The 15704-nt window shown below is 33.0% G+C and overlaps 2 protein-coding genes across 2 annotated transcripts; both read left to right on the forward strand.

Annotated features, from left to right (window-relative positions):
* The first annotated feature begins 1038 nt into the window (after positions 1–1038).
* Positions 1039–7993, forward strand: LOC114306400 (lipase (DUF620)). Its single transcript, XM_028251634.2, has 3 exons — positions 1039–1799; positions 5837–6178; positions 7221–7993. Exons 1-3 carry the CDS (start codon positions 1557–1559, stop codon positions 7749–7751), a joined length of 1116 nt encoding a protein of 371 aa, XP_028107435.1. The 5' UTR covers positions 1039–1556; the 3' UTR covers positions 7752–7993.
* Positions 7994–8838: 845 nt separating this feature from the next.
* On the forward strand, positions 8839–13418 carry MS2 (Jojoba acyl CoA reductase-related male sterility protein). The gene is made up of 9 exons (XM_028251570.2): positions 8839–9546; positions 10118–10221; positions 10316–10515; positions 10608–10708; positions 10961–11159; positions 11286–11447; positions 11556–11637; positions 12180–12583; positions 12965–13418. Exons 1-9 carry the CDS (start codon positions 9126–9128, stop codon positions 13128–13130), a joined length of 1839 nt encoding a protein of 612 aa, XP_028107371.2. The 5' UTR covers positions 8839–9125; the 3' UTR covers positions 13131–13418.
* The last annotated feature ends 2286 nt before the right edge of the window (positions 13419–15704 follow it).

Genomic DNA, 15704 nt, shown 5'->3' on the forward strand with positions numbered 1-15704 from the left:
ATTACACCTCCTCTGAAGTTTTTCATTTTATATCTTCTTTAGATAAAAAGTTAGCATAACAATTTCTTTATGTCTCTTTTTCCACTTTCCAATCTGTAGTTCTTTTTTTGTAGCTTATAAATATATTGGTTAAAAAATCTAAAGAATACTTGAAATATTTCACCAATATGATGGAAAAAAAAAATCTAAAGAATACTTGAAATATTTCACCAATATTTCACTAATTCCTCACCCCAATAAAAAGAAAAAAAAACCACTTTTCAAATTGGAATTGGAAGTTGTTGATGGATGGCATGGGCAAAGGGGGTCCATTGCTTGTTTAAATTTAGTGAAGCTAATCATTTTCTTTACAGGGTAAGTGTGGGACTTACTGAAGGAATAACATTATGAGTAAGCTCATTTATTACCAATTTTTTTTTTAAAAAAATAAAAATAAATATAGAGTGTAATAATAACATTATCTTTTGGATAAATTGCAAACACACCCTCTTAGATTTACTTAAAATATAAATTACCTCTATGGTTTTAGAAATTACATCTCGCCCCTTAAGATTTCTAATTTTATAATAAATGGTCCATTTTATTAATAAATCATCAACGAATTAACAATTTTTAATAATGTTAAAATTTTATTTTAATTAATAATTCAAGTAATTTTATTATTAATTAAAAATTTTATTTTTTCAGTTGATTTTGTTAAATAAAAAATTCTAACAAGAAAATATCTTTTTAAACCACGGGAGGTAATCTGTATTTTAAATAAATTTCAAAAATGTCTCGTTTATCAACATCACTTTTTAGCCTAAAAGCTAAAAGCCAAAAAGTCAGTAAAAAAATCAAAAAATCAACAACCTATACCAAAAAGTCAAAAATTTTATTTTCTCTCTACTTTTTGCATATTTTTTCGTAAAAAATTAAAAAAATCATCCTAAACATATTATTTTTTTTACATCATATTTTAATCAAAAAATTAATAAAAAAACATGATTCCAAACGAGGCTTTAGTCTATTTTTGCAATGTGAGTTTTTTCATTGATTGAGGCCCCGTTTGAAAAGTAATTATTTTACCCAAAAAATCACTATAAATTTTCAAATCACTCTTTTTATTTTTTTACATAATTTTTATAAAAAATTAAAAATTTATTAAAATAATCTATTCTCAAACCAGCTCGATTCTTGTTTTACTCATTTTCTCACTGTATAAGTCATATCATAGTTTGAATTAGATCGTTCAAAATAGCTAATAAGTTATGTGTAGTGTAGTTTCCTTTTTTCCATTGAAGAGGGTTAAAAATATTTTTTTGTTAAAATATTGGTAAAATTAAAATTTTAAAACAAAAAAAAAAAGAGTAAAAGTGGGGCCAACCCAACCATATTGAGTGGCAAACACGCGGCTGATCTGCACGTGCACAAAAGTAAGCAATTCCTCTCTCTGCTCTGTTCTTTTGAAGCAGTCTTCGTCTACTTTCTCTTCTGCTGCATCCACAAGTCTCTCTCTCTCTTTCTCTCTCTATACCCGGAAGAAGAGAAGGAAAGAGAAGAGAGGATTAGATGAAATGATGATGAGTCGACTAGCTCCATTGTCAGAAGAACCCATCAACGATGAGGACGACATTAATAGCAGCAGCAACACCACCACTACAAACTGCTCAAAGAAAGCCCAAACATGGAGAGGATGGCTCAAGAACCACCTCTCTCTCTCTCTCTTCCACAAAAAATCTCATCTCAAGATCCTCTTAAGCGTTCTTGCTTGCCCTCTCTTCCCTGTCTCTCTCCATCCCAAACAACCCATCTCCCAAGTAAGTCATAACTAACTCACTACTCTTCTCTCTCATTTCATTTATCATCATCAATCAATTCATCAAGAGGTTTTGTGGGTTTTTCGATCATTTTCAATTTGTATATGTATATAATGTGTTATGATATTTATAAAATATATATTAAGATTACCTCCTAATTTTTTGAAAATCATTTGATTTAGAACTGGGTTTCTAAAAATCTTTGCTTTCTTGTTATTTTTGAGGTTACATATTAATATTCTTGAGTGTAAAGTTTACAACTTTAAAATTATAATTAGGAAAAGATAAAGAAATTACAGTACAAAATACTGGTTTCTAGCTTTTATGTTCTGTTTCTCTTTTTGCGCTTGCTCTCCTGCCTTTTCTTTTCTTTCCACTTTGCTCCCCCCTATTATTCGTAGAATGTTTGGATATGTTTTAATTTTTTGATTATTTAAATTTTTCATAAAAAATATATTTTTAAAAAATAGAGGTGATGTAATAAAAATAAATTAATAAATAAGTTTGTTGCCAAGTTGAGTGTTCCAGACGTTTCATTTTTTTGTATTCTGATACTTCAAAACTTGTCAAAGCCAAAAACATGATTTTATAAAATAATTGCGTCATTGAAATAGTTCTGTTTGGTAATAACTCCATGGATCACGCTTCTCTTCAGTTTGATGACTGAATGGTTTGGTTGGGGGTTGGGGATTGGGAGCCTATTCTGGGTTTTTTTAGTAATTTAGATTATTATTTTTTCAGCGATGCTACAGACCTGCAGTGAACCCTCCTCCGCCACGTGTTGGCCTGCCATTGTTTAAAAAAAAAGAAAACATTTTTTTTTTGGACCAATGGAAAGGGGACCAGCACCCCCAACTGGGATCCGAAGCTTTATTCTTATTTTTTAGGATACATTGAGAAGATTTTCTATGTAAAAAATAAATTAATTAAATATCAATAGTGATAGGATCAAATTATAATTTGTCTTTAACAAATAAATGACAAGTATAATTTAGAGTATACAATATTTATTTTTTATAATATAAATATGATCTAATAATGTGGCTGATATTCGATGGATTTAAATTTTTGAGTGAATGAATTTACCTTTCAAAATGGATAATTTGGATCAAGTCCAACGTATACCACACTCCTTGAGAGAAACCACCCTTTTATCATATATATTCTATTATAAATTAATATAATTTTATCATGAAATTTTATAGTATTAATTACAAAATACATAACATCATTATAAATTGGCGTAAAAAAAAAATATCGTAATAAAATCATAAATTTTTGTAACATGAATTGTAAAATTTTAATTATTTTTTTACGTTAATTTGTAACGAGATTATACATTTAATAATTGATATTATAAAATTTATAGTAAAATTACGTCAATTTATAGTAGATGCATATTGCCGGAGGCTCTTCCCTAACTCCATAATGTAAATATATACTAATCCATTGCCACACAAAATGTGAAATTTAGAAGAAAGTTTCATGAACCAACAAATAAGGGTTGTTTTGGGAAGATGGTAAAAAGTGACTTTTTGACTTTTAACCAAACTTTTGGCTTTTTTAGACAAATGATTTGAGAAGTTGGTAAAAAGTGACTTTTGACTTTTTTGATTAATATTTGTTTATGATGTCAAATCATAATAAAATGACTAAACTACCCCCATTTATTTAAAATATTTACAACTAAACCTATGTAACACATTGTGACCCATGAGGGGTAAAATTGTAATTTCACCGTTGGCTAAAAACCAACTTGCCAAATGAAAAAAAAGTAAAAAAAATCAACTTTTGGCTTTTGCTACTAACCAAAAAAAGTGATTTTTAGCCAAGTTCCCAAAATAGCCCTAAATATTGATGTCACAAGTTGTAATTGATTGAAGAAGTGATCACATTTGGGGACTTTTTGTAGCTTTGATGCATACATGTTACCAGTAGCCGACAATAACAACCAAAAAAAAAAGTATTTTTGCATTTTTTGTATTTTTCTTGGTAAAAAAGTAAGAGGGTGATAAATAGTAGCATATTACTTTTTTGGACATGACGGTTTTTTCTAGGGGTGCAACTCGGGCGGGCTCAACCCGAGCAATCCGAGTCTAGCCCGAGTTTTTTTAGGGTTTGGGCAACTATATCTTGTAATCTGGACGGGCTTGGGCAGATTTTTGATGCCCGAATTGCAATTCGGGCCAGACTTGGGCAGAACCAATGGCCAACCCGAGCAACCCGAACCCGAATTCAATTTAATATATTATATAATATATAATATATAATATATATATAATTTAATAAATTATGTAATATATATAAATTAAGTAAAAAAGTTAGTCTTAATTTTTATTTTTTATTTTTTTTTTGTTAGTTTTCTACCATTAGATTAGCATCTTTTATGTCTACCCTTAGATCTACCTACAGGTTTCTGAACTCGGGCAATTCGGGCAACCCGAGTTCAAAATACAAAGCTTGGGCCGGGCTTGGGCAGTGCCAAATACAATTCGGATCGGGCTTAGGCAGACCCCCAACCCAACCGAACCCGTCCGAGTTGCACCCCTAGTTTTTTCGCCGTGATGAAAGGAGTCCCTCAATAATTTGGCCTTAATTTTTTTTTTTTCCCGAGAATTTTTATATATCGTCAGTTTTATTATTATTTTATCAGTGGTTAAATAACGAGATATTATTGTATCACTAATTATTTTCAAATAAAGAAACCAATGATAAATGTGGACGAGTGATACAAAATAGTAACTTAGAGCATCCACACAATGGAATAGTTAAAATTATTTATTAAAGTGTGTTATATGATAAAAAAATGATAAAAATAAAATTCAAAAGTATATGTTAAAGTGTTTTAAGAATTTGTTAATTTTAAAAAATAAATGGTGATATTTATTAAGGAATATGTTAAATAATATATAAATAAAAGGATGATAATAAAAAAAGGACAAACATTGATGGGTATGTTTGGTTTGCATTTGGGAGATGAGTTTTAGAAAAAAAATTCTAAAAAATTGTTTGGTTTGAATTTTTTTCAAAAAATTTCCAAAATCACTCTCTCTTTTACACATCAATCAATCATTTTTTCTCTCTCCTCTCTCATTCTCAATCACTTTTTCTCTCACACACATCTACTCAAATTCTCCCAAAATATCAAATCATCCCAAGCTCTCAAAAAAACAACTCTCCCAAAATATACAACCAAACAAACCAAAAAAATTTCTAAACTCTCTCCCCAAATTTTTTTTCAAAACAACTCTCCCAAAAACAAAGCCCGATAACTTTTTCTTATTACTCTCACTTTCTCTATCCTCTCCTCTCCTTTCCCCTCTCTCTCTTATCATCCGTCCAGTCACTGCACTGGGTGGGTCCACCGCCACTTTACTCTCTCACTCTTTCTCTTTTCTCTCTCCCTCCATTGATAGCTAGAACCATTGTTAATTGCGACGATCAAAATAAATCGGACACTATTTTTTGAGGTGAGCCAACTCCTTAACAGCTTCATTACAGTATTCGTATTAGCTTTTTCAAATTTTTAATCAAATTTTAGTTAAAAATTTATTTTATTATTTTAGTTAGTCATTTCTTTAATATCTACTCTATCAAACTCTCTATTCTAACTTAATTTTATTAAAATATTTTTTTTATTGTGTTGTTCTTTTTTTTATTAAATTAATGAGTTATCAATCAAATAATTCTTAAAAAATATAAAAAAATAAAATAAAATTGACTGTTGACGGTGGACCGGACGGACTTCCGGACAAACATCTGATAACACTATTCTCCATGTTGTAACAATAGCAAGATAGCGTAGGATGCTCTTAAAGCTGAAAATAACACCTTTCACTAGTTAAAATTTATAGACTGACACTAATATGTACACAAACAGCTCCAATGTTCCAATGTGAATGCCCTTATAACATTTCTCTTTATTTTCTTTACCTTTTTCACATTGAATGTCATTTTGATGCCATTGAGACACCAACATTAACTCCAGAGTCTAGACCTTTAAAGAGAGACATAAATTGAAAGTGACTGTTTGCCAGGTCTCATCGTCAGCACAATACATAATCCAACATTTCACGGCGGCGACGGGTTGCCGGAAACTAGAGGGAACGGTGAAGAACATGTATGCAACCGGAAAAGTGACGATGGGCATGGTCGATGAGCTTGGCTCGAATGGCTCAGCTGGTGGAGCCAATGGGGTTCCACAAAAAGGGTGTTTCGTGATGTGGCAGATGGTTCCTAATAAGTGGTTAATTGAGCTGGTTGTGGGTGGGCACAAGGTTGTAGCCGGCAGTGATGGCAACTTGGCTTGGCGCCACACCCCTTGGCTCGGCCCTCACGCCGCCAAAGGCGGTGTTCGCCCTCTTCGGCGTGCCCTACAGGTAACTAGTACCACCACCACCATTAGAGATGCATTTTGGAAAGGCTTTTTTTTTGGGGGTTTGGACAACATATTTGAATTTATGTGGTTGGATAGGAATTAGCCAGGGACGTTGGGCAACACGAGTAATGCAAAACCCAAATTGTATTTGTAAATATATACAAAATATAAAATATAAGTATAAATTATTAGCAGTATTAAAATAATTCAGACCGTTTGATTATATTCACTGTATTATTATGTACAAAAATAATACAGATCATTGTAGAGGCGCATCAAGTACTTGATTCTTATTTTTCTTCTCTATGTTTCTTTCTCTCATCATGTAAATCATATATATATATATATATATTATCTGCTTTGATGTTATACTGATGATTTTATAAATAAAAAAAAAAAAATCAAATTTGTGTCCACTTCGGGTTGAAAGTTGGGCTTTGGTAACTTCTAATTCGATTCGAGTTGAGTTTGAACAATTTTTCATCTTTCTCAAGTTGCACTAGTTACCACCACTAATATTCAAACTCAGAGGTGAAATATTCCTTTTTGTAAAGTCACTTTTTACTAATTTTTTTAATCTTTTATCTTTTTTTCTTTTCTTTTTTTGGGAGTGCTGGCTGGTAACTTTCCCAATATGATCGTCAAGTGCTCTTCAAGTGTGCTGGAGGTTCATGTTGGCACTCTTTTTGACTGTGGTAATGTTATCTACTAAAAATAAGTAAATTAAATTCAAAATGTGTGGATTAAAATTATTAAAACTTTATTTAGATAAGTTTGGAAAACTATTTGACATTATTTATATAGTGCTTCCAATAAAAAAAAAGAAGGTTGATCCCTTTCATAAAAATCTATAAAAATGAGACATTTTCTAGAATTGAATGTATAGTTCGCCATATTGTTATGTTAAAGACTGTTGTTATATTTTACCCAATGGATTTAATATTTTTTTCACCACACTTTCTTAGAAGGTTAAAAAATGGAGTAGAATTCATGTGACAGATATTATTTTCCTCTATGTAAAAAACATATTGTTATTTATGCAGGGACTAGATCCTGTGGCTGTATCGGCTGTGTTTTCCCTAGCACAATACGTGGGCGAAAAACGAATCTTGAGCGTCGATTGCTTCGTGTTGAAATTGTCCGCGGATCAGACGGACCTAGCCGATCGGAGTGACAACAGTGCAGAGATGATCAAGCATGTCATGTTTGGTTACTTCAGCCAAAGAAGTGGTCTGCTAGTGTATTTAGAGGACTCTTACCTCACCAGAATCCAGTCCCCCGGAACCTACCCTACCTATTGGGAGACCACCATGGGCACGAAAATCGAGGACTATCGGATGGTGGAGGGCACGATGATCGCGCATTCTGGCCAATCAAGTGTGATCATCTCAAGATTTGGGGACAATTTGAGAGCGGGCACGGCAATCACACGGATGGAGGAGACTTGGAAGATCGACGACCTAGCATTCAATGTTCCTGGACTCTCGGTTGATTGCTTCATTCCACCTGAACAAGTACAAAAAGATTATCCTGATGAAGACACATTCGATTGGATAACACCTTCACATGAATGATAATGTTTGCGGTCGATTTGGTGTTAAAAAAGGGTTTTATTTTATTAATGAAAATGATTGATAGGTCAACATTTAAGCTGAAAGTGAACCATGTAGCAAATTCGCATTGACTAGTGGTTTAGTGGGTCTCATCGCCTCCTAATGGAGAGCAATCATGTAGTCTGTTTCGGACTGATTTTTTTTTTTCCAAACAATTACTTACTACTCTTCATTAATATTACAATTTTTTTTTTCTTTCCTAATATTTTTCTTGGGTTGTATCAATGAGGGTACAATACATACAAGTGTAACATTTTCTTGTATGATAAATGTAAGAAATTATTTAGTGATCTTGCCCCCCAACTTAATAGTGATGAAAAATAGTAAACAAACTTCTTTTATAATTTTTATTTTTTTTACAAATTAATGTGCAGGGTATTAATAGAACCTTCATATTTTACTCACCCAAAAAAGAACCTTCATTTTTGAAATCAAACCTGTTAAAATTAAATAAAAGAAACAACATAACTGATATTTAAACATGTTCATAACTGACTTGTTTTCAATGTACTTGAGATTGGCAACACACACACAAACATATATATATATAGTATTTTAGCCATTCACCTCAATTAGGAGTTTAATCACTTTTTGAAAAGAAATAATCCCAATAGATTACACAAATGAGGATTCAAGGACAATGATAATCAAATTTTTACAACAACTCTTGATGCACCGAATTTAATCACATAACTGTATTCAACCCTCTTATATAAGGTGGACCCATCACAATATGAAAAAATTATGTTCAGTTTTGTAATTTAAGTAGGTGTACTCATAATTTTTCTTTCTCAAATAGTCATCAATATGTATGTCTCCAAAATTATAGCATGTGAAAGAGCGTGATTTTTTTTTTTTTTTTTTTTTGACACGTACATGAACCCTTGTTATATTAATCAAAGGGCTCTCTTTCTATCCAAAATCCCACACCCTTTCTTCTTATATATTTTCTTAGGCAATTAAAGATGGTTGATTTGATTTAAATAATCAAATGAGCAAGAATATATTCAAAGCCCGCCAACTTAGTCATTGGTGAGAAGTGTGAAAGGGGAGGCAAAAAGAGAGCCACTTCTCTCCTAACTCTCATCTCCTCTACCCTTATAACCTCAACCCACCTGTCTTTCTCTTCTCACTCCTCTCTCTTTCCGTTTCTCTAAAACTAAACCAAAACTATATCTTATTATAGACCTTTGTTTGGTAAACTTGCTTTTGCTCTCTTTTTGTGTAGGAAGTGATTAGATAAGGTTTCAACCCAACCATTTTCACCTTTCAAGTTTTTCACTTTTCTTTGATTCTCTCTCTTCTAATCTTTTCATCAACTTTCTTGGGAAAGTGATGGAGGCTTTCTCTCTAAAATCTTTCTCAGGAACACCCCAGAAACTTGTACATTTCTCCAATAAGCCTGATCACCGCTGCTTGTTGGAGGCTAAGAAGAAGAAGAAGATTTTGGTGTGTTGCCAAAGCGTTGGCAAAGCAATAAAATCAAGCAAATTATCTTCTGTTTTGACAGAGAGATCAGCGTTGGTGAGCAATGTCGAGCATGGCACGGCTTTAATGAATGCTGGGAACTTGGTATTGTCAACAAACAATGGGAAAAGCCCACAGACAGAGATTGAAGTGAAGGATTTGGTGCCTTATTGTGAACCAGCAGCCACATCTCTAGTGGAGATGGAGATGAGTGATGGAATTGGAATTGTTAAGTTTCTTAGAGGAAAGAGCTTTTTCATTACTGGTGCTACTGGGTTTTTGGCGAAAGGTATACATTTTCTCATAATCTTTAGCCTTTTGTTGCATTAGGATTTGGGTATGTAATGTGTTTTTAATGTTTGGGCTTGGTTAAAAAGGATTTTTTTTCCAACATTGTTTTTTTAGTGAAAATTTTTATAAATTTATGTTAAATATTTTTAATTTAAAAAATGCAAATCTTTTTTTGGTTATATACTTTTAAAAATTTTAGATTTATCAACTTAAGTTTGGCTTCTCACCGATCATTAGGTTGTATGATCTCTGACAATCTCACATGTGAGAGAAACTTACGCTTGTGAGGGCCATTAGTGATTGAACTATCCTAGAGAGAAGCGTGACTCCTAACCAAATGTTTAAATGTCCGTAGCTACGTATCATATCAGCTAATATGTATCAAGCTATTGAACATTCAGTGCATATATTCCACCAATACCAATATGTATTTTGATACTTATTTCAAACACATGCTCCAAAATACTTATTTAAACACAAGCTCCTATCTTTATTTGATGTTTTCTCCATCTAAAACTTTGTATCCTTTGTTTCCCCCTTAAATTTTTGGGTTGTTTATAAATACTCAGTTCTTATTGAGAAGATACTAAGGACAGAGCCTGATGTGGGTAAGATCTTTGTCTTGATCAAAGCAAAAAGCAAGGAAGCTGCAATGCAAAGATTAAAAAATGAAGTAAGTTCCATTTATGGTTAATTTCGGTTTCTAAAATTCTGCATATTTATAAGTAAACAATTTTGATTTTATGCTATAATTGTGTCATATATAGATCATAGATGCTGAACTCTTCAAGTGTCTGCAACAAAGCTATGGAAAATCCTATCAAGCTTTCATGTTGAGCAAGTTGGTTCCAGTATTAGGAAATGTTTGTGAATCTAATCTTGGCTTGGAAGAATATACAGTTGATGCCATTTCAAAAGAAGTTGATATAATTGTCAATTCTGCAGCTAATACCACTTTTGATGAAAGGTGAATTTTCTCACTGTCATGTTATTAGTATGTATAGGATGAATTAGCTATAAAACTCTGTTTTTCTTTTTTTTTTTTTTGGGAAATTGCAGATATGATGTTGCTCTTGACATAAACACGAGAGGGCCTAGTCGCCTTATGAGCTTTGCGAAGAAGTGCAAGAAACTTAAGCTCTTTCTGCAAGTGTCTACAGGTAATTAAGTAGATAAAGTTGAGTTTAGATTAGTCTACTTCAAGAGAAAATACATTATAATGACACTTAGATGCTAATGCAGTACATATTGCTTTGAGAATGACTAGCCATTTTAACGAAGATAAATGCTAGGAACTCAAAAACCAGTCACAGAATCAAACATAGGACAATCACAGGGGGTTTGTGACCGATTTCTGTGTGCTTAGTTCAACACTTTAATGAGCGGTTTCTGTGTTTGTCCATACCTTGCAGCTTATGTTAATGGACAAAGACAAGGAAGAATCATGGAGAAGCCATTCTGCGTAGGAGATAGCATAGCAAGAGAGAGTCTCATCTTTGAAACCCCTACTCTGAGGGTTGAAGATGAACTGAAGTTGGTTTTGGATTCAAAGGAAACTTTTGATCTTGACAATGCAGTGGCTCAAAAAATGAAGGATTTGGGTTTGGAGAGGTGATGGTTTCTCTTTTTTGCCCTCATTTCAGTATTTTGTGTGTGTGTGTGTGGTTATTTCTCTCTGTTTTCTCAAGTACCAAACGGTCGGTGTTACTTTAGTTAGTTTAATTTTACTTCAATTAGGGCCAAGAAATATGGGTGGCAAGATACTTATGTGTTCACAAAGGCAATGGGAGAAATGGTGATTGATAGTATGAGAGGAGAAATACCCGTAGTCATAATTCGACCAAGTGTCATTGAGAGCACTTACAGAGAACCTTTCCCTGGATGGATGGAAGGAAATAGGTATGTTAATTAATTATGTCCTATTAAATCACCTCATTAATCAAATTCTGCTATCACTTCTCTTCTATATCTATAAACTTATTCATTCCTCCCTCCCTCTCTCTCCAGGATGATGGATCCAATTGTTCTGTACTATGGGAAAGGGCAGCTCACTGGCTTTCTGGTAGACCCAAATGGGGTCCTTGATGTAGTAAGTAATATTCTTGTTGAACATATTTTTCAAAGCAAAAAAGCTTTACTTGGTATAATACACCATGGAATTTATATTTTGTCAATGACAACAAGGGTAAAAGACACTACAAGTTATGTTTCAAACAAGGTTTAAATACCTGTATCTGAAGATGAAAAACAAGGTCTAAAATATTCTGTATCAAGAGATGAATCGGCTTCAGCCATGATGTAGCAGTATTGAGAGTATCAAGCAATACTACAAGCTATGTTTCAAATAACTTCTAGAAATTTAGTTAAGATTAGTCCTTGTTTATCTGATATTAAGAATGCAAAATCATGGCTTACAAAATTATAACCGTGACATCATCTGGGATCTTGCTAATAAGTGCCCTTGAGGCACAAAAATAGACCAAAAGGAAAGAAACACGAAACACTTTTCATCGATTTTAGTACATTTTCTAACATTTACACCTATTTCTAAGAAACTTTTCACTCAAATTTCAATACAATTGGTTAGCATTCCATGAAGAGTTGATCCTCTCTAAACAAGATTAGTTACAGGTCCCAGCAGACATGGTTGTGAATGCAACTTTGGCAGCAATAGCAAAACATGGTGCAACTGGAGAATCAGAAAGCAATGTCTACCAAATTGCTTCATCAGTCGTGAACCCATTAGTTTTTCAAGACTTGGCCAATTTGCTCCATCAACACTTCAAATCTGAGCCATGCATTGACTCAATGGGAAGGCCAATTCATGTTCCAACAATGAAGCTCTTCGACTCCATGGAAGATTTCTCATCTCACCTCTGGAGAGACACGATTCAGCGAAGCGGCCTAGCTGCCATGGCCACTGCTACTCCAAATGGGAAGCTGTCCCAAAAGCTTGAAAATATTTGCAGGAAATCAGTGGAGCAAGCAAAGTATTTGGCTAATATTTATCAGCCATACACCTTTTATGGTGGAAGGTGAGATGATAATCTTGCTTTTCTTAATTTAATTCTTCCATTGTTCATATGTATTTCTGTGTATGGTTTCTGTGTTTGTAATGAAACAGTTTCCCCAAAAAAATTATGGGATTATAGAAAAAAAGTCTACCACACAACATTGCATACTTCTAAGCATGACTAAAGTTATAGCCATCTTGTCTTAAGGAATTTATACCTTCACCTTCTCATTTCTGATCTTACTCACTTGAAATTTGGGTACTTGAACTATGGTTTTAAACATCAAGATATGTATCGGTATCAGCTGATATTGGATTCAGAAGTCCAAAATTTTTATATATGTCGGCTGATATTTGAAACCCTACCTGAAACACACTCTATATCATGCTTGTTTCTGTGCAGGTTTGATAACAGCAATACCAAGAGATTGATGGAATGCATGTCTGAAGAAGAGAGGAAAAAGTTTGGATTTGATGTAGGGAACATAGATTGGAAAGATTACATCTCAAACATCCACATTCCTGGTCTAAGAAGGCATGTTATGAAGGGGAGAGGGATGTGTAGCTAAAATGCGACAAAACTTTGAAGATAACTTGTGAATTAAAGGGCAGCCTAGTGCACGAAGCTCTGCCACTGTGAATCACTGCAAGAAAATGTAATAAAGTAGTGTTTCTTTTACTTTTTTTTTTTTTCTTCCCTTTTTTCCATAAAAGTTGGGAGGGCAAAAAAGTTTTGCCTAAACTAGTGTAAACATGTATGGAATTATCAATGTTTTGTTGCCAAAGGTACTACTCATGGATCTATATATACAAACTGTCAACACAACTCTATCCATGGATCAAAATGTATGATTCATCAATTTGTGTTTAGATTTTAGATTTTAGATTTGTAGTCCAAAAAAAAAAAAAAAAAAAAGACAGCTCATGGTCTTTTTCACAGCTGATGCATTTATTTTACTTATGGTAAGACATCCACAAGGTCCTAGGCATGTTTGGCGCAGATGCACTTAATTACCACCTTCCTAGGGCAAAATTATAGTCCTTTTTTTTTTTTTTTGGTGAATAAAAAATTATAGTCACAACCTGAAGGATAGGAATGGAATCTGAGTGTTTGGTCAAGGCCACAAAGGTTGACAACCCCCCCCCCCCTCCAAAAAAAAAAAATATTTGTGGTAGCTGTTTAATTTGCTACCCTTTCAACAAATGGAGGAGAAAGAGAGAGAAGACAGCAGGCAAAGAAAGAGAACAGAGGAAAGGGAAGAAATTGTTGCCTAATTATCTTATTTGCCCTCATCAATCATTAATTGATGGGATAATTACATTTTATCCCCTGTGATTTCACACGTTTTCACATTATCCCCTTGACGTTAGCAAATGTACTCATAAACACCTTGTGGTTTTGACTAAAGTGTAAAAGTGACAAGGCGTGACAGAATTATGGAAAAGACTAGAACACCCCTAGATATTTATATTGTTTACATGCTACAATCTCTTCAGTTGTTTGGTTACAATTTCCAGAGATAGAGGGAGGGAGAGAGAGATACACATGGTTTAGGGTTTCAAAGGATTTGCAAATCGAATCAGTAACAATTGATTGAGACTACAAAGAATTAGCTTTTCGAAATTTTACTCCAGGTAACAATAGACGAACCCTACAAAAAATCAGTTTTGTGTGGCTATTTGCTGGTTTGATTGCGATTTTGTAAATAGATTGTATAATATGTTTGGAAAATGAGTTGTTTGATGGTTGATGTTTTTGAAAATTAAAAAAAAAATGGCTTTATTAGTAGGGTTTTTGCTTTCCGATATATATTTGTTAGCTTGTTGTTACCTTTTTGTTAAGGTTGTTGTCTGATTGTTAGCTTTTTTGCTAGAATTTGTATTTTGATGCATGACTGTGATTTTTGTGCATGAAGGTGGGGTTGATAATGGTCCCCTACCTGTTTGTTGTGTATATTTGGAATAATAAATTGGGATTTTTATTTTTTATTTTTTATGCAAAAATGGCCATAGATTTTGGGTTTTGTTGATTTTGATGCATGACTATGATTTTTGTGCATAGAGGTGGGGTTGATAGTGGTCCCCTAACTATTCATTGTGTATTGGGAGATAATATGTCTGTTTAGTGTTAGGTTTTTTATTTGTTTATGTATTCTTTTTTCCTTTTTTTCTTTTGTGTGTTGTAATGTTGAGGCATTAATTTGTTTATGTATTATTTTTGTCTTTTGTGTCTTGTATGATTAATTAGGGTGAGGTGATGGTAACAGAGTTTAGAGTTGAGTTACATCACAGAAGTTGCTCTACTAAGCCTCCAAATGTAGTGCATAAGGGAGGGAAAGTTAATTACTTTCAGTACTTTGATCCATATAGGGTTGGGTTTTTTGATTTTCAGAAATTGTATTTGAGCCTAGGTTATCTCTCTACTAGCCAATTGTATTACAGAGTTCTTGGGGAAAAACTAGTGTGACAACCACCTCTTTAATTAAGCAAATTAATTATATTAATTATATGTTTATTGTTAATTATGTGATTATTTGTTAATTGTGCCGTATGATATATGCTTACATTGATTGGTATTGTGTTGTTATTGTGAACATATGTATTGTGTTGTTATTGTGAACATATGCAGATATGTATGAATTAGACCTATTTGCTTTGTTAATTTTAACAAGTTAAAATTTAGAAATTGGATATGAATTAGGGCCTAATTTACCTTAGTATAATTTAATCTAGCGTAATTAAGATTATTTGAGATTATTCGATGATGAGATTAATTTAATTGAGTCAAGTTGATTTTAATTAATTTAGTTAGTCTAATTAATTTGAGTCTCATGCATTTTACTCATCAAAAGAATATAGAAGATAGAGCTAGTGGATCTTGTTGGGTAGTCTTACACTATACACGTAGAGAGAGAGGGAGAAAAGACTTGGTGAGAGAGCTTAGCAAGAGAAAGAAGTTAGGAAGAAGAGAAAGTGAAAGGAAACTTGAAATCTTTACCAATTAACCAATTAAGGTAAGAAATTTCCATCAAATTTCATGAAATTGAAATGCTTCCCTCATAATCCTTTAGACTTTGAGTTGTTTTAAGTAAAGATCATGTTTAATTAGGAGACTAGGGGTGTAAATCGATGTTAGGAATTCA

This window comes from Camellia sinensis, chromosome 10 (assembly GCF_055761805.1).
Source record: "Camellia sinensis isolate YWXY chromosome 10, ASM5576180v1, whole genome shotgun sequence".
NCBI lineage: Eukaryota > Viridiplantae > Streptophyta > Magnoliopsida > Ericales > Theaceae > Camellia > Camellia sinensis.